The 18,334-nt window shown below is 36.6% G+C and overlaps 2 protein-coding genes across 3 annotated transcripts; both read right to left on the bottom strand.

The window, feature by feature from the left end:
• Positions 1 to 5,124: 5,124 nt before the first annotated feature.
• Positions 5,125 to 13,081, bottom strand: LOC105157876 (ARID/BRIGHT DNA-binding domain-containing protein). 2 transcript variants are annotated; one of them, XM_020692657.2, is made up of 16 exons: positions 12,397 to 13,081; positions 11,837 to 12,186; positions 11,541 to 11,729; positions 10,100 to 10,153; positions 9,839 to 9,927; positions 8,978 to 9,254; positions 8,821 to 8,877; positions 8,606 to 8,637; positions 8,175 to 8,310; positions 7,896 to 8,069; positions 6,926 to 7,561; positions 6,346 to 6,483; positions 6,161 to 6,259; positions 5,882 to 5,982; positions 5,691 to 5,781; positions 5,125 to 5,600 (listed from the first exon to the last, which is right to left on the bottom strand). In XM_020692657.2, the coding sequence occupies exons 2-16, from the start codon at positions 11,984 to 11,986 to the stop codon at positions 5,502 to 5,504; spliced, it is 2,322 nt and encodes a 773-aa protein (XP_020548316.1). In that variant the 5' UTR covers positions 11,987 to 12,186; positions 12,397 to 13,081; the 3' UTR covers positions 5,125 to 5,501. The 2 variants fall into 2 exon arrangements, with proteins under 2 accessions (XP_020548316.1, XP_011072682.1); XM_011074380.3 differs by having other exon boundaries at positions 11,837 to 12,191.
• Positions 13,082 to 14,525: 1,444 nt separating this feature from the next.
• Positions 14,526 to 18,334, bottom strand: LOC148788749 (uncharacterized). Its single transcript, XM_088878128.1, has 2 exons — positions 15,365 to 18,334; positions 14,526 to 14,543 (listed from the first exon to the last, which is right to left on the bottom strand). The coding sequence occupies exons 1-2, from the start codon at positions 18,332 to 18,334 to the stop codon at positions 14,526 to 14,528; spliced, it is 2,988 nt and encodes a 995-aa protein (XP_088734254.1).

Consider the following 18,334-nt stretch of genomic DNA (forward strand, 5'->3'; position numbering starts at 1 on the left):
CCATCGCATTCAAATCTAATAATTAGGATTTTTCATTTTTGAATGGATGGATGAGATTCCAATAAAACAACACCAAAAGAAAACAACTCATTTGGGAAATCTCCAAAAAAAATTAGGAATTGAAAATTGAAAAGAAACTAGGCTAATTGAAAATATGTCTGTCCTTTATTTTTTTTTTAATGAATAAGGTCATAATTATATCATACATTTCTTAATATATAAATTATCAATAATATAATAAATATGATATACTTATTGTATAATTGATGGTTGCTAATAACAACCCACCATTTGCACTTTAATGAGATTTAAAACCATGATTTTTTTTGGTCATGTAGCATCCATTTTATTGATTGAATTAGGTTTTATTGACATCTGTCTTGATTCAAGTCTAACAAACTTGAATATCCTATTTTTTCAATACTTAAACCAATTAATATAAATTTAAATAAAATAAAATAAACCCTACATATTTGGTATGATCTAACCAGACAAACGCCCTCTAGAAAAGTTAAGAGAGTTGGAGAATTTGGTTTGCAAATATCCATAACGAGTAATTGAAGTAGATGGATGACAAAGTGGTGGAATCCAATCAATTTTTGTATTAAATGAAGTTTGGAATATCTTCATTTCATCTAAATCGCATTACTAATATTTTGGAAATTTGATTGCGATGGAAAATTTAATTTTTTACGACTTATGAACATGCTATAATACACGATGTTTGTTATTTATATATTTTATTTTTATTTATAATATAATATTAAAAAATTATTTATTTTGTTCGTCAACAATTGCTGTGTAAATATTTTGATCCTCAACCATATTCCTACAGTAATTAACTGACATAATTTTGTTTCTATTTTTATTCGTATTAATCTAATGCCAAAAATTTAGAATAAATGGAAAGAGCTAAGATAAAGTTTTTTACCATTTAAAGAGAAAATAAGAATAAATGAAAAATAATACGTAATCTAATCTATTTGATAGGAAAACATATGTGGCGAATTGTTATTTATTTATTTTTTCTTGTGGAATTAAATAATGTGGGCGGAATTCAATGTCACGTGCTGCTGCAATTCTTGTTGTACAACAAACACGCTTATTTTAAAGTGGAGTTCTTGAAGTACGATTTTGCTTTTTTACTCTTTTTCGATCTTTTATATTTAGACTACTTGCTCCTTCCTTCTTGATTAAGAATCGGAGAATTAATCTACTAAATTTGGATATAGAAAAACCAAAATATCCCTAAACTGGGGTGGACAATTGAAGACTTAATTTATTACAATTATAAATATACAAATAATTAAAAATACACTAAAAATTCACATTTGTACGATGCGAAATTATATATATTTTTTCTCTCGAGAACTCAATCTTAATAGTTAAACGAGATCTTTTTAAATTTAATTTGATTTGACGGTTGAATAATTGATTATGGAAAAAATAATTTTGATATAATTTTATCAAGAGTGATTTTGACGTTGCACAATGTCACAACTAAAAAACGAACATCATTCTTAAGGTTAATAAAAAATTAAAATATTATTTAATGACATAATAGATAATTATATGGAAATTATTATAATTTTTAAGAAATATTGATGTATTGAGTAAGTATTTGAGTTTGAATGTACTTATTTAACAAGGAGCGATATAAAAAAAAATACAATTATTTTATGTAATAAATAAGTACGTTTGATGGTATTTTAGTCGAATACATATTACCAATCAAAATTAGATATTTTAATGTCCTCATATTTAATAAATAATAAAATTTAGAATGATTTATAAAAAATTATAAATACCCTCTTGATATTTGATGAAATTATATAATTTTTATGAATTGAGGTTTGGAATTGTCAACTTTTGATGTATGTTTTTTAAAAAAAGTAAGAAAATTATATATACATATATATAAATAAAACAAGATGAATGGAAAATTTTAAAAAATTATAAAAGAAATATTCACTCAGTCCATACATTTTAAAAAATAAAATAAAATTATAATTCAAAATCTAGAAGGACATTTTAATCAGTTCACCACAAAAAATAAATTAAAATATAATAAAAATTAATGGATTGAGCTAGTTGTTAAACGATCATTAAAATTAAAAGCATTGATAATTTTTCCAACAACATATTTAAATTATGCATAGAATGACATAGTTACCCCTAGTTTCGAGTTTCAGGTGCTGTTGTGTTCGGACAAATTATATCTGGTCCGTGACAAGAGAATTAACAAAAATAAAAGTAATACAAGTTGGTTAGTGGTTAATATCCATTTTTACTGTTGTTGCATTGAATATTGTGCCCATAATAATAAAAAAAAATGTAAATATGCAAAGGGGTGGTGGAGGGACACGTTTGGTTTCTCGTTTGTCGGGAAGACTTGTCCTCACCTCAATTTTCTTTTCACATAAAAACACCACACGTGCCCCCTCTTTTCTTTTACTTTCACTTTTTTACCTTTGCTGGGTAATTCTCATTTTACATTGTTACTTTTACTCACTCAATATTCTAATTTGAGAAATAGAGTATATTAAACAAAAATAAAATATTAAAAGCGTGTTTGAGCTATGTTTTTTTATTAAAAAATATTATAGACTTTTTTTTAGATAAAAGTGGTGATTACATTATTACATCATATTTTAATAAAGTACGCAACTGAAAAATATATCAGTTCAATCGATACATTAATATAACTATGAATCATGAAATAACATATTATCAGCATAGTAATAGAATTGGTATCAGAACCATTATTTGTGAGAGGAAAAGACTGTCTCTTGTATATTAGTATAGATTCAAGTAAATTACAACATGTTCTTTTAAAATTTGTCATATTTATAAATACTCTCTCATCGTTTAAAAAATTATAAATACTAATGATCATATAAAAAATATCTTTTAATATAAGGGGTATTTATTATACGAACATTAATTTTAAAAATATTTATAATTATGTCAAATTTAAATTATGCTTTTAAGGAGAATCAATGTTTTTAATTGAAGGGTGTTGGAAAATGTAGATGGGAGTGAGTATTTTAACGGAATTGTATGTCAGTAGCTCCAAATTTTCATAAAGAATCTCATTAATTTTTACTGACTCTTTGTTTATTTACAAGGTGGGTAAAAAAGATGAGGATGATTTTAGATTTGGAAGGTCAAAAAGGGAATAGCATAGCAATAAAGGCGACGCTTCCATTTTTCAACTTCAAAATCTGTCGGTGTCTCAAATCAACAACATTACTCCCTCCAACATTCTCTTTTTTTACCTACCTTTTTACTTTTTTTTTTTTACCTGGGCCGTAACAAAGGCCCACCATGCAGCTGGATAATATATCAGATTAGGATAATTATAATATATATTTGTTATAATATCTTTAATATTTAATTTTGTCTAATAAATAAATTCATCTATTAATTTTTTAAGAAATTTGCTGATATTAGTAAAAGATTTATATTTACTTTTGATTAACTTATTGCAAGTTAAATAATTTTTTTTAATCAAACTATTATTATACATCTTGCACGCATTAATGTATGTGAAGAGTTCCTCTTCACCTTTTTTCAGATAATTTGATCATGAAAGATTTATTTAACCTCCAATAGTCAGTAGTAAGTCAATTAGAGGTAAATATGATTCTTTCATTCAATTTTATTGGTTAATATCAGCAAGTTCTAGATGTAATTTTCAACCCACAGAAAATCTGCGTGTAATTACAATAGCTAAGGAGGTATTCCTAAACTAAATGAATTTGCTGTCATGATTTATTTTCAGACTAAATATAAATGAAAAATATATGTATGAATTGGTGATTTGTATTTGAATCTTGAGAGCAGTAGAGTGTTGCATTTGACTGCAATTATTAAGCTTTTCAGCAATGGAAGTACTTTTGGGCAGCAGTCCACATAATCACCAAAGGATGAAACAAATTAAGATGATGAGGGATTCTTCAATAAGGTGTGATCACCTCTTATAGGGTATTCAAATTCCTTTTGTCCTCCCTTTTCTCTTTGGCCCCCACAACAACTGAATTTTGACTCCATTTTTCTCAAAACTTGAAATAACCATTTCTGCATCCAAAAAATTTATTGACCACAATTAAATAAAATTGATGCAAAAATATAAATTTTCTAGCAAAAAAATAAAAATAAATAAAAATTATGCCAAATGTTTTGGCCACCCTCATATATACCACGACCAACAACCGTTGCATGAGCGTGGTTTTCTTTAAATGGTATTATGTGCAACAATGTACAAGATAAAAAAATGAATTGATTTTTCAAAGACAAAGGTGGGGCTTATGAAAAGCAGTAATGGTAATTATTGATGGAAAGTGATGATTATTATTTGGAGGGATGACCCTCTTAAAGTTGGTATTAGAACTCAACACCACAACCTTCATCATTACAACACTCCCTTACCATCTAACATTTGAAATTGGGTCCTTTTTGGTTCTCTTTTTGCAATCAATTAATTGCTTTGAGCTTCTCTCATCTCTTGCTTTGCTTTTATATATATATATATATATATATATATATATTTATTATTTTAATCTTGTTTCAATTATTACCATTGATCATAGTTTAGTAGCTTTTGACAATCCCTATGTTACTCAAGTTGGGATGGCTGAGCTAACCCTAAAGAAAAACCTATTAATCAGTTTGATAGGCTGTGCACTCAAACTGTGATTCTTGGCAATAATTTAGAGTTTATCCACACACACCCACAATTTATAAGACTACAAACTCCTATGATTGACAATATATAAATTGCCAAAAATACCCTTATTTATATTTATTTTCTTTCATAAATGATCATACTTTCTGATCAATTAATTAAATTATTTTATTAACTTTGATCAATTTTTAATATTATCTTTCCTTTTTATTTAATTAAATGGATATAATAAAATTTAATTTTAGCTCAAGTATCCTTCTGCTGATAGTATAATATATAAAGAGAGACGAAGAGATTGGATTTAAAGATTTGATGAAAAAAAAAAAAAAAGAAAATCTCAGGGATGAAGCTTTGAGGTATACAGGTAAAATTTTTTAATTAAATATTTATTTTCTTTAAAGAAAAAGGATGAGTCCACTGAGGTATGTATAGTGCAATTAGGACTGATAACACAACATTTTCATAAAACTACAACTAGAGGATCTACAAAACGTATAGGCATAAAAATACATATAATTACATAACAAGTCACTAACTCGGCTATTATATCGAATTAGCCCCCCAAACTTCTCTCTTGGGAGCATTTCCTACTAACCTACCTTCTTTTTCCAATTCTCACTTCTGCACCCACATGTTTCAATATTTCACACTTGGCCCCCTTTTGCAGGGCCTCTCTGTTACAACCAATGACTCCATACATGTGTATTCCTTGCTTTCTGCAGTAAAAATGTGGGGAAAATATCTTCTCTATATAGAAATGGAGGAGCAAATTTGAAAAACACAGAAATATGACTAGTAAAGAATTGTGAGGGCCTCAAGAATATCCATTCCCTGATTTGTTCATCTTTTTCTTATAATTTGAAACACTGCACTGTGGACATATGTATTCTAGCCCATCTGTCTTGGCATAATCCTGAAAATTCAACAACTTGTGGTTAAGACAACTTTCTCAATAAGGGAAACAAGAAACTGCAGTGAGCTTGTTGCAGTGTGAAAATGTTACTTTGAAAGCACCCAAACCGGGTCGACGGTCGCAGCCAAAATGAGCCCACTCCCCGCACAACCCACAGTTAACCCAATCTCCGGGAGCGCTACTGATGAATGTTCAAAAAGATCCAGTATTAGTGATCAAAACTCAATGGGCTAAAAAGAGTGTGTGTGTGTGTGAATGAGAGAGCATATTATGGGTATAACCTGTGACACAACAAACAGCACTCCCCATCCACATCATCATGAGCCAATTCATACTCCAAAAGGTAAGTTTCATAGTGCCTCTTGAGTGTATTTCCAACACCCTAGTTCAGAATATGGAATGGTAACAGTATTAATAAGATTGGTTCTATTCATCCCAACGCCAAATGAGACCACTGAAAGCTCATCATGGTAAAACTCGAGCAACATAAGCAAATATGCTGCAAGTGTGACGTATTAAGGGTAAACTTAATAATCGAGAAGTTGAGTCCCAGGACAAACCGTCATTCTATTCGTCACTGTGTGATTGCGCATCTTTGAGAATACCTGACCTTTCCAATTGATGCCGTTGCCAACATGAAAACCCCCTCTTGTGACCACCTTATTAAGATCCAATTAACAGGCATCAAGTTTGTGCTAGCAATAGTTATTCGTACCTTTATGAAGATTATTATAAGTTGTCTCACCTCCCTGTACAAATTAAAGAGATCAAGACGCTTTGCGTTGAGTATAGCGTCTGGGAACTCGGCAAGCCCACCTTGAGGAATGAGACGGTTATGTCCTCGAAGGATGAGAAATTGCATGACATCCTTGAGAAATTCCTCCTTCGCACAAGCAGAAAAAAAAAAGAAAACGATGAGGACAGTATCATCAGAATCATGCAAAGCATCAAATATTATCAGAATCTGCACTACTCAAAGACAAGCTGCAATGAAAAATCAGTTCCTGCTGTTTGAGATCTTCCATTATATGTGGTAGACGCGTCATCCAATCACCAAAGGTTAATAATGAAGAAAACAGATAATACAGTTTGAAGGAATTAGCTGATAATTAAACAATAAATTTTGAGATTTTGGGAAAGACAATGAAGGATATTCATATGCCAAAATATCGATGAATTTAAATAATTATATCAGCTAATATTGTATTAGCAATTACTTTCTTTTCTAGAGATAGGTGACAATCAAGTATCTTGAAAACACCAAGTGACGAGGTAGTAATGTAAAGCAACATATGTGATATGTAAGTCAAAGAAAACAAATTTACCTCAGAGCACACATGCAATGGGCTTCTCCCACAACCATGCTTCTTTAAAGGCAGGGGATTTAAAGATATGACCTGCTTCGCTTGATATGAACTGGTAGTTGATTTCCGATGGGTAACTGGAGCAGCTCCAGCATTACCATGTTTTGCAGGAGGAACCGGCAAGTTAGCCTTGGCCTGGCTTCCATCATGCAAATCAGCTTCTGAAATTCCAGAAAAGGGGAGCATTTTCTGGTGACGAACATGAGGAATAGGCCTCAGGGCAGCTATTTTAACTTTTTGTCGAGCAGTTATAACTGGCACACTAATCCCATTCGGCAACCTAGTTTCGTTATTCTCATTATCTTCCTTTTTAATGAAAGTTTGATTTCCCCCCACCACACCATTTAGAAAACCAGAGCTTGTTTCCCGGCAAATTGCTGGTCTCTTTCTACTAGGAGGAGGTGCTTTCAGCCAGGATGGAGCGCTGCTGAACTTTAGATTATTGAAAGCACCATTCTTCCCCTGCTTTGCACAGAAAAATAGGAGTCTTTCTGCATCTTCTTTCTCAAATGCAGCTACAGCTAATCCCTGGATACTGGCAATGCCAAGCGCAGCAAAAGTACGGTATGAGACATCAGGTGCTAATTGCCTCAACACCTGAATTCAGACCAAACAAAAATATCAAATAAAAGAAATAGTGTACACGCCAGAAAATAAAAAACTCAAAGCATCCATGTGAGTATTTCAGAAATAGTTCTAAAATAAGCCTTGTGAACCAAGACCAGATAATCCACGATACAATTCAGACAAGCACAGACAAACGACTTTCAAAGTGTTCCATTGGTCGTGATGGAGTCTAAAGATCAGTCACTACGAAATACCAGCATCACCCACGCATTCAATGGATGATATCATCAAGAAAAAATTTATAATGCGCAACTAAAAGAACTGAGCTGACTGCAAGAGAAGTAGAGAGAACGCAAATATGTACCTGTGAAGCCCACGTTGGAACCTTCATGCTAACTTCGAATACTGCTGCCCCACAAGCGACTGAGACTGATCTACGAGGTTCAGACGCAGGTAGTTTGTTTTCATCAGAGTTGGAATGTGCATGAATCAGATGACTCTTGTCGATGATTTCACTCTTTATATGATTTTCCAATAGCTAGGAGAATAGGTAGATCATCAACCAGTTTCAGTAAAAGATCAGAGAAAAATTCATGAACCTAAATTCAATAACAACAATACTAGTGAAGTAATAATGTATTACCTGATCATCAAAACACGTCTGAGCACTCCCCGAAACCAAAAGAGAGATATGGGCTGAGCTACTAGTGGACAAATCACATCGCATCGTCACAACACCACGAGAAAAGGTGCCAGCTTGAAGGGGTGGAGGCAGGGCACTACACCAGAAAACAATATTTTCAGAACTCATAAACTAGTATGGCATCATGTAATGCTCAAGCAAAGCAGTTTGCCAGGTAATCATAAAAGTATGTAGGAGAAAGCAACAAGAAGCCAAGTCACCACATAGAGGGTAGGTTAAGGGCTTGCTTCCATGAGAAAACCAAACCATCAGTTATGAAGATTCACATGTATCAGTAATCTAGGTGGACCAAATGATATTTGACAGGCAACATGTAATAGCAGCGGCAAGAACTATTATCAGCAGTATATAAATTTGCACACAGTACATACCTCACCCGGTTATGAAGTTTGCTCCCTCGCATCTGAATCAGCACAAAAGGAAAAAAAGAACAGTTGAGACTCAGTACTCAAACAGGTCAAACTAAAAAGAACAAAATCAACTATCGTGGAAAGATTGAAAATGAAGAAAATCAGTTTTGCTTTATCATCTCTCAGGAGGCAACAGAGAAGAGAGGATGTCAAGGAAGCTGCTATGTGACACTTACTTCAATATTAAGGAGCGCATTTAGACCATCCTCCAAAGAACTCAACAAGCAAGCATCCTGAATAAAAAAACATTAAATCCGTAAGGTCTAATATCCAATTTCTCTTAAGGAGAAAGATCCAGAAATATATATAGTTAAATGAACACTATGCCATTACCAAGGAACTTGTTTCTCCACAGACAAGAAACCTCATGTTCACATCATCATCATATATCTTTATTGCAGGAAGGGAACCAGAGGAGCTTTCTTCATCATCCCCAGGATCCTCCATCTCAGGAATATCGATGTTGATCTTTGGAGACTCCCCAAGAAGATTAGGACCCGATTCATCATTAACTTTCTTGCCATCAGGGAGGACAACATTATTCCGAAGACAGTGAAGCCTAAAGGAGGCGTTTGCAAGCTGAAAAGCATCCCAAGTATGACATGATGAGCTGCAATTGATAAAAGAAAAGAGGTTAAGAGAAACTTATTGTACTCAGACCCATATGGGGATGCAAATTTTCAACAGAGGAAGAGAAAAGGACAAAGCATGCTATTTCTACCATAGATTCATCGAAGCTTTGGAATTTGGAGAAGACAAATATAATTAGCATTGCAGATGACATCTACAACATTATAATATCTTTTTTAACATGCGGAATGAAAGAAGTAGCAGTTTTTTTTAAATGCAGAAGAAAAAGATAAAGCAGCAATGCTTTTGATTATAAGACACTGTTTTCAGTTTACCGAAAAGAAGATTATGTTTTGGTTTGGATGAACCTACTTATATACGGAAAAAAAAAATTAAGATAGGAACTGAAAAGGGTAAAACATTCAAACTCTCAATCGATAGGAATAAACATCAGCTTTAGCTAGGACTCAAAATCCAACATGCTATTAACTGGTCTACACAGTACTAATCAAAAGTGATACTATGTTGATAAATAAGCAACAGTCTAAGTTTAACAAGACAAAGAGGTGGAACAAAACGCTCAATCAAGCCATTTCATGGCCAAATTACATTGGAACAAATTACCTTTGCACTGCGGAGAACAATGCATGACGAAAATGGCTTGCAGCGTAGCACGACAACGAGTTCTTCCAATATATTACATAACGAACTCCCTGCAAAGATGAAGATGGCAATCACAAAGAAAATGAGCCATGAATTTTTATGCTTCTATCACGAACTTTTTTTAATCTATAATTGTACACATCTCAAACAAACATTTATGAAGCTTTTCCTGTAACCAAAATATATATATATATATCTATTAAAAATTTGTTCATAGCTCACCTTCGAGTGAAGAGACTCCGCCAACCTCTCTCCATTTGGTACCTCCAGATAAACCTTCATTCAAAATTTCATCTCAATCGGAGAAAACCATGAGGAAAAAGGCAACATAATTAAAATAATGACGACATAAAGCAGTTGCAATAGAAAAACAACCAAGATGATGAAAAAAAAACACTTGAGAATGTGGACTTTTCATACTCATGCTTGCATGAGAAAAGAGAATCTACTTTTCCTCAATACTTCAGTCACTAGAAACTTTTGACATCACTATAAAGAATGCAACTGAGGTTCCTTTTTATCAACTCTATGTGATAAATTTCTGCCAATCGAAAGTTAAGAACTAGACGAAATACTCTTTGCCTCTCCATGTAATGAAGGAAAATCTACATTATGTATACTTGTAACCAACAAAATTAAATGCCATAAACTTCAAAGTCATAATCTCATTCCAAATAAATTATTTCAGTCTGAAAAATTACTTAAGGAAGCTCAGAAGCCAAAAACATTCTACAGCCAATCAAAACCCTTTCAACAAACACGACACAAGCCACAATTGACAGATATCGCTAAGCATCTTGGGGATTCAGATGAAATAAACAGATTTTTACTTTTTGAAAGCCTTAATCTTAACTGCACATTCCCAATGGCAACTGCCATGTCTAGATGGCACCATCTCAGTCGTTCTCACCCTTCTTTCAACATAATAAAGCACAAAACTTAACTTTTTAAGAAGTTTAACTTGCTCCTTTGCCTCAATAACACTTCATAGCAACAACTACTACATAAGGCGAGAGTAACTGATCCCAGAACCAGTCCTCTCAAAGGCAATACAATTTTTAAGAAAATCTAATTTACATTCCCGGTCCCCATTTGAGCTGTCACGTAGAAAAATGCAACCTCCAGGTTGCACAAAGCAGAGATCCCACAATCCATCTCCCACTCCATATAAACTTGTCCCAAAAGTAAAATAATACTGAACTGAGATGTTCTAGTAAGGGTACACGTGAATCCTGTTTTCTAACCATTGAGTATGCTAAGCTCCTGAGTAGGCACAATAGAGACTATGTCTGTGCATAAAATAGACGAGCACTCCGAACTGCATTTCCAATGGCTTTGCTAATTTGAGGAGGATAAAAATAAGCATGCTAGCATTATAATATGTACCTTAAGATTATTAGTGAAGCCACAAACAAACCCCATGTAAATAGATGAGAACATAAAACATAAAATCCTTGTAATCCAGAATCAATTAATAAAAACATGTAAACTTAATGAAGAAATAACATATGTAGTTAGAAACCATAAGTCCTCATATGAGCAGAAGAGATGAAACAAAGTACATTGAACTTTAGTGAAGACAAATAACATATAGAAGTCAACATTGAGGAACTACTAGTCCAGAAACTATAAACAAAAAACATATCAAACAGAAGTAACATACAGTCGTCGGCATTGTGGAGCTAAAAAGTCCAGATACAGCTTCAGGAGAGGATAATTCCAACCCTCCCCAAACGACTGATCCAACTTCATCATTTGGCAGTTGTTCTCCTTGTAAGTAGACAAGATTTGGTTGCCATGAATCCAGAACTTTGCGAAACTCATCTGTAGTTGGATTCTTCAATGACTGCACCTATATAATAACAAAATAAGTGTAAATTAGCAGCAAAGAAAATTTCTTCCTAAACTTCGGGAAGAGAAAATTCAATTTATATGGTAAAAATGAGCATCAATATGCACCTCCAGACGTCCCGAAGAGACGATTTCGGGGAAGGGGAACTTTCTCTTCTCCTCCAAAACATCTTGCTTCTGCTTATTTCCTGCTGCTCCCGTACATAAGACGGCAAGGAGATTGCAAGTATTTTTCAAAGCTCCTTGAGTATGGAACATATCCAAACTTTCTCCCTCTTACTCTCGGAGAGAAGCAAACTTACAATGAGGAAAATCTTAAACTCATCCACTCATCCAGTTGAAGAACATATTCAAGCATCATATTATGAACATGACGTGAAACTTCACTTCAATTACCCACCAAAATTAATAATTTTTCTCGGGAAAAAAATGGAGAAAAATTCCAGAAAATCCAACGCCTGATCTGCAGAAAATAACTTCACATTACAAGCCAAAATCAAACCAGAAAGCACAGAACTTTCTGCAACATCAACAATCACAAGTGTGTGAAACCCCAAAATGGAGCAAAATAACTTCTAACTTCAATTCACAAACAAAAAACTTCAACACAACCAAGAAATCAGCAGAGATTGGACAAAAACCCAGATGAGAAAACAAGAAAAACTCACCGAAGAAATTGAACTCCAACAACCCACCAGATGAAGAAATCACGAACGAAAGATCGCAGCTTCACAATACCACCAAATACACTTGTATTGTATAAAAAGAGGCAAGAAAAAAGAAACCCTAATGCCTTTTAAATTCCACCCCGACCCAATAAAAATCAAACCTAAAAAAGAAAGGAAAAAGAAAAGAAAAATCGTGTGTTTCAAGAATCTTTATCAACTGATCTTGGGAACGAGTGATGGACTCTCTCTATCCACCGCTAAATCAACACCATCCAAAAAAGAAATCTTTATAATAATGCGTGTAGTAATAAACAAAATCTTTTCTAAACGAATTTTGTTTCTCAACTTAAAATTTGTGTACTATTATTACTAGGATGCTGTGTCAGCTTTAATGCAAGAACCCATTTTTACTTGCAATATTTTTCGCATTATCCAAGTCAAACTCTACACACACATTAAAATTTCCTTTTTTTCTTTCCCCAACCAAAAATTCCACAACTCTCTCTGTGTTTAACTGTGTGTTTATTCCCCCAAAAGTTTGATTCTTTTCATGTTTAAGAAACCATCAAACACGTTTAATCGTTTTGTGTCATAATTAATATTAATAAAACCAAACGTGAATTGAAAGAACTTTTCTGGGTGCTTACAAGATTTCAGTTCTGTATTGTTGTCGTGTTCTTACCTTTTCTTTTTCTTTTTTCCTCATTTTCCTTTTTGGTGGGTTTTTGGTGTTTGATTTATTGATGACCGACGAATTTATTGATTTTGAAATATCAAGATTGCAGAAACCCATTTGTGCATTGTCTTTGTTATTTTCTATCACACTAAATAACATAGACACAGCTCCAAATTGTCTTAGAACTTTTTGAAAACAATCAAGTCCTTTGATTTGTTTAATTTCTTGATGAGTTGTTTGGAGTCTTTTTCTCTCTTAATCCTAATTTCTGTTGTTTCTCTTGTCTTATGAAAAAAGATTATCCTAAATTTTTCAAATTTAAAATCTCTCTCTCTCTCTCTCTCTCTCTCTCTCTCTTTATTTTGATAAAAGTATTTTTAAAACATTATATTGTAGAGATCAAATTCAAAATTCAAGATGCGTAATGAGTTTGGGTTTAAAATCGATCAAATTGAGGTTTATTTAAATGCTCAAGACTGATTATAAAATATTAATAAATTAATCTTGACTGAAGTTGATTCGTATTAATCCTAAATTGGCCCAAGCTATTGTGCACTTTGAAACAAAATCCAAATATCTCAAACGTCAACATAAAAATCCTCTAGAGAAACCAACACTAATCCTCCTTAAATGCGGGAGAAAGAAACAATGTAAGAGTCCTCAAGGTACAATGAAACAATGCTATTTGTAGAGTAATATTTTGTTAATGTGTAATGTCCAAAACTTGATTTGGGTTTGATGAAGGCTATATGTTTGGGCCGGGCTTACACCCAATTCATACAAATAGATTTCATTTTAGGCTACAACCCAAAACATAGCCAGACAACGAACTCAAATCTTAAATAGTTGGGCTTTGGGCTAAGTCCTGAATTTCCTCCATCTCACCCTAATTTATAAAGATCCAATTGAAGAGAAAGCAAATGGTGAGGAATCAAACCTATGTATTGTAATAGATATGTGTTTGAATTTGGTACGTCTTCAGAAATCTAATCTAAGGAAATATCCAAATATGTCTAAATAAGTTGGGAATCTTGAAATGTCATTCATAAAATAAGAAATGGTAAAAATCACATTTGAGAAAGTCCCGATTATAACCCTCGGATGTAAAGCTAAAATGGTGCAAGTATGACTGCATGAGCAATGAATAAACGTAACAATGAGATTTTTATAGATAGTATTGGGTTTGATTGAACTCAAACGAATTACGTAAAATTTTATTTAATTTATAATAGATTTTGAAATATCAAAAGTAATATTCACGATACAAAAAGATATTATAGCTCAATGCATTTAATAAAGATTAACATTTTATAAGATTTTTTGGTTCTCATAAGATTTCGATTACTTCTTTAAGCATGAATTCTTAAAATGTTTTGATAAAATAAAATTATATAATTTTAATAATAATTATAATGCACCTAAAATCAGACTGGCCGAATAAGGCCCTAACAACCTAGAATTGGGGAGAAGACTGTACAAATTCATTGAAAAGTCTTAGGTCTAAGATTCCCCAGTCAAAGTGTAGGCCTAAGTCCTATGAGACCCACACCATGCCAACCCGTCTCCTAGTGGCTTAGATGACATCTATATAGCATTTTGGACCGCGTCTCACGAGGCGCCTATCACACAACGCGTTGTGTGGCTAGTAGTCCGCTGACTACGTCCGCCAATACCTCCGCTCGGTACTAATGCAGCGCGCCGAATATATCAGAGTCGGGAGGAACAAATCACAAAACCGTAAATTGCGCACGCGGATTCAGAAAACCAAATTGCATTGAACTGAAAATGCGTATACAATGATCAACGATGCTAGAGCAAGGGGTTCGCCTTGAGGGGGACTCCAACACGTCACTAAACCAAGCTTCTTGAACTCATTCCCCCCCTATAATAGGCTTAAAAAAATAAATCCTATTGTCTACACTAGACACTAGAAAAGCTGAAATTTGCAACTCAAGAGGCATAACGTCCCCTTGAGGAATCTAAACAACAGAAAGCAAATAACAAAGCAGTAACAAAGCAATAAAAGGCCTACACCTAGGACTCTAAGACTAGTTGGTTGTCCAGCGTCTGTCGATGAAGGCTGAGTGGTCGGCCATGTAGAACGGTTGAGTGGCCGAAGTGCGCGTCACGGGGCCTAGTGAATGGGCAGCCCGTGACATTCTCCCCCACCTGAGATAGCGACGTCCCTGGCGCTACGGAAGCATGGTACACTTCGACAAGAGGTAGAAACGCCTTTAGGTTTGTCGCTCGCTCCCAAGTGTTCTCCTCGCTGCTGCGTCCCCTCCATTTCACCAAGTACTCTGTGTGGTCTTTCTTCGCGGTACTCGTCACTCGGTGATCTAGGATTGCTTCAGCCACCTTCTCCTTCGTCTTCTTCAATTCGAGTTGTGGGCGGCTGGATTGATTGCGGGTATCGTCCTCCTTGTCTGCTGAATACTTCTTCAATTGGCTGACATAGAAAACGTTGTGGATCTTCCACCACGGCGGCAACTCCACCTTGTACGCCACCGTCCCAATACACCTAAGGACAGGCAAAGGACCAACATATTTCTGCATCAACCGAGGATCTCTCCACCTTGATGACTTTGACAATTTCGGATTCGGGACCTTCACCAGCACCAGGTCTCCCGCATTGAACTCAATGAAGCGGCGATTCTGATCTGCATACTTCTTCATCCGCTTCTGAGCTGTCTCCAGGCAACTTCTAACGATATCAACATTCTTCTTCCACTCCTGGGAGAAACTTCGAGTAAGAGGGGATCTCACACTTTGGGGAATGTCAAGAGTGTGAGGAAGGAGCGGCTGCTGCCCAGTAACGATTTCAAAAGCGCTCTTGTTGGTGGTGGAAGAGCTCTTTTGAACATTGAAATATAGCTGAGCGACATCCAAGAGCTTCACCCAATCCTTCTGCGTACCTCGCACAAAGTGCCGAAGGTAGTCCTGCAACGTAGAATTAAAGCGTTCTGTCTGACCATCGGACTGTGGATGATAGCTCGAGCTCATGGAAGGTGTGGACCCGAGAAGTTTGAACAACTCGGTCCGAAAGACGCCAGTGAATCGGGAGTCACGATCACTGACAATATCTTTTGGCAGTCCCCAATACTTGACGATGTGCTTGAAAAAGAGATGAGCTGTCCCTTTTGCTGTAACGTGTTTGGGTGCTGCGATAAATGTAGCATATTTTGATAAACGATCTACCACGACGATGATAGAGCCTAAGCTCTCGACCTTAGGCAATCCAGAGATGTAATCCATGGAGACGCTCTCCCATGGACGCTTTGGGATGGGAAGTGGTTGCAGCAGACCGGCCTTCTTCTGATGGTCTGCCTTGTCCTGCTGACAAATCAAACAAGTGCGGACATGCGTCTCGACATCGTCCCGCATCTGTGGCCAATGATAGGCCCTCCGCACCGAAGCAAACGTGCGCTCCTGTCCTTGGTGTCCCGCCCAAAGTGTGTCGTGGCATTCGGAAAGAAGTGATTTCCGTAGGTCCCCGCCTCTCGGAACGTATACGCGGTTTCCCTTGGTCATCAACAATCCATCCTCGATCCAAAAGTGTCGAGCCTTGCCCTGCTCGACAAGCCGAATCAGGCGTCGCGCGGCGGGATCTCTCGGTAGTAACTCCCGCACCTGATCCTTCGTAGAGATAGCAGCCGCGCTAGAAGAGAGCGCTGCTATCGACTCCAAGTTCGCCAAGTCCGCCCTGCGGCTCAAGGCGTCTGCTGACTGCTTCCTAAGCTCCACAAGCTTAGGTTGCGGCATTCTGTACGGTGCCCTAGCGGGCGGTCTCGTGCCAGGCACCAACTCGATCTCGTGATCCACTGCCCTCTTCGGTGGTAGCTTCCGAGGCAGCTCGTCTAGCATCACGTCTTTAGACTCCCCCAACAGTTCCTTACTACCGCCCGGGGTGGGCCCTGACACCTCTTCCATCTCTTCAAAACAAAGGGTACCCAAGTAGGAGATCTCATCCTGCTTGTGCCCCTTCTCAAACTGCATGGCCGACAAGTTCTTCTCTCCAGTACGTCCGGCCAAGGTAGGAATGACACACGGCTTCACCCCCAACATCATCAGCGAATCGACATGAGGTAAGACAGCAGTGCGTGTATCCCGTAGAAATTCAAGCCCAAGGATAAGCTTGAAGTCGTCCATTGCCACAACAGAAAGATTGGTCTCGCCCTCATAAGCACCAACCTTAATCAGCACAGACTTGGCTACACCGGCAATGGGTTGTGCAGCCGAGTTGATCGCCTTCACACGCCCAACTCCTTTCTCCAACACGAGCCCGAGTCTCTCCACTTCGGCGCTCGCAAGGTAGTTGTGAGAGGCTCCAGTGTCGATCATGGCTCGAATCGGCTTGCCATGAATCTTCACATCCACGAACATCAACCCTTTCTTCCTAGGAATCCGGGGCTGAACTTCTTCTTCTTTCTTCTCTGGCTGCTCCACAGTAAGAGCCGGGATGGTCTTTTCCGCAAGGGGTGGCACAACTCTCTTCGCCGCCACCGTAGAGAATGTGTTGCACCATTGGCTCACGGCCCCCAAGTTGTCCTCATCCTCCTCCGTGTCATTCTCACCACCTGCCTCTGCTTGTGGCTCCACACTCTTTGAGGACGACACCTTGTCGGTAAAGGTCGTTGCCAATGCGTTCAACACCTGTCTCTTCGGGCAATCCCGATACATATGCGGACCATCGCAGATCAAACACCCTCTCCTCCTCTCGGGTGCTCCCTGCCTGTTCTCCTGGGACCTGTTCCTGTCCAAACCGCCCTGTGAACCATTCTGAGAGTGGGGCCTCTGGTCTCCCCCACCTCTATTGAAATTATTTCGGAACGATTTCGTCCCATTCCACTTACTCCGCTCAGGACTAAGCGTCGCTTGCCTATCCTTCTGAGTCTCCAGGTTGAAATCTGCCAAGCGTTCGGCCGCTATAATAGCCGAACTCAAATCAGTTACTCGTTGCCTCTGCAACTCGTTTCTCGCCCACTGTTTCAAGCCTTCCATGAAAGTGAACAACTTGTCTGCCTCCGACATGTCTCGGATGTTCAGCATCAGCGCTGAGAAAGCTTTGACATATTCCCGCACGGAACCTGTATGTTCAAGCTTTCGCAATGCCCTCCTGGCATTGTACTCCACATTCTCGGGGAAGAACTGCTCTCTGATCGCCTCCCGTAGAAGAGCCCACGTGTCGAGCTGTATTTGATGAGCCTGGATTTTCGCAAACTTGGTCCGCCACCACAGCTTTGCGTCACCAGTCAGGTACAT

The sequence above is a fragment of the Sesamum indicum genome, linkage group LG3 (assembly GCF_026168435.1).
Source record: "Sesamum indicum cultivar Baizhima isolate 11 linkage group LG3, ASM2616843v1, whole genome shotgun sequence".
Taxonomy (NCBI): Eukaryota; Viridiplantae; Streptophyta; class Magnoliopsida; order Lamiales; family Pedaliaceae; genus Sesamum; species Sesamum indicum.

Coding starts and splice junctions, on each gene's coding strand:
- LOC105157876 (XM_020692657.2), bottom strand. CDS start 11,986: ATGTTCCATACTCAAGGAGCTTTGAAAAATACTTGCAATCTCCTTGCC. Junction 7,562..7,895: donor TTCCAACGTGGGCTTCACAG/GTACATATTTGC, acceptor GTCTGAATTCAG/GTGTTGAGGCAATTAGCACC. Junction 6,484..6,925: donor CATTGCATGTGTGCTCTGAG/GTAAATTTGTTT, acceptor GCTTGTGCGAAG/GAGGAATTTCTCAAGGATGT.
- LOC148788749 (XM_088878128.1), bottom strand. CDS start 18,334: ATGTACCTGACTGGTGACGCAAAGCTGTGGTGGCGGACCAAGTTTGCG.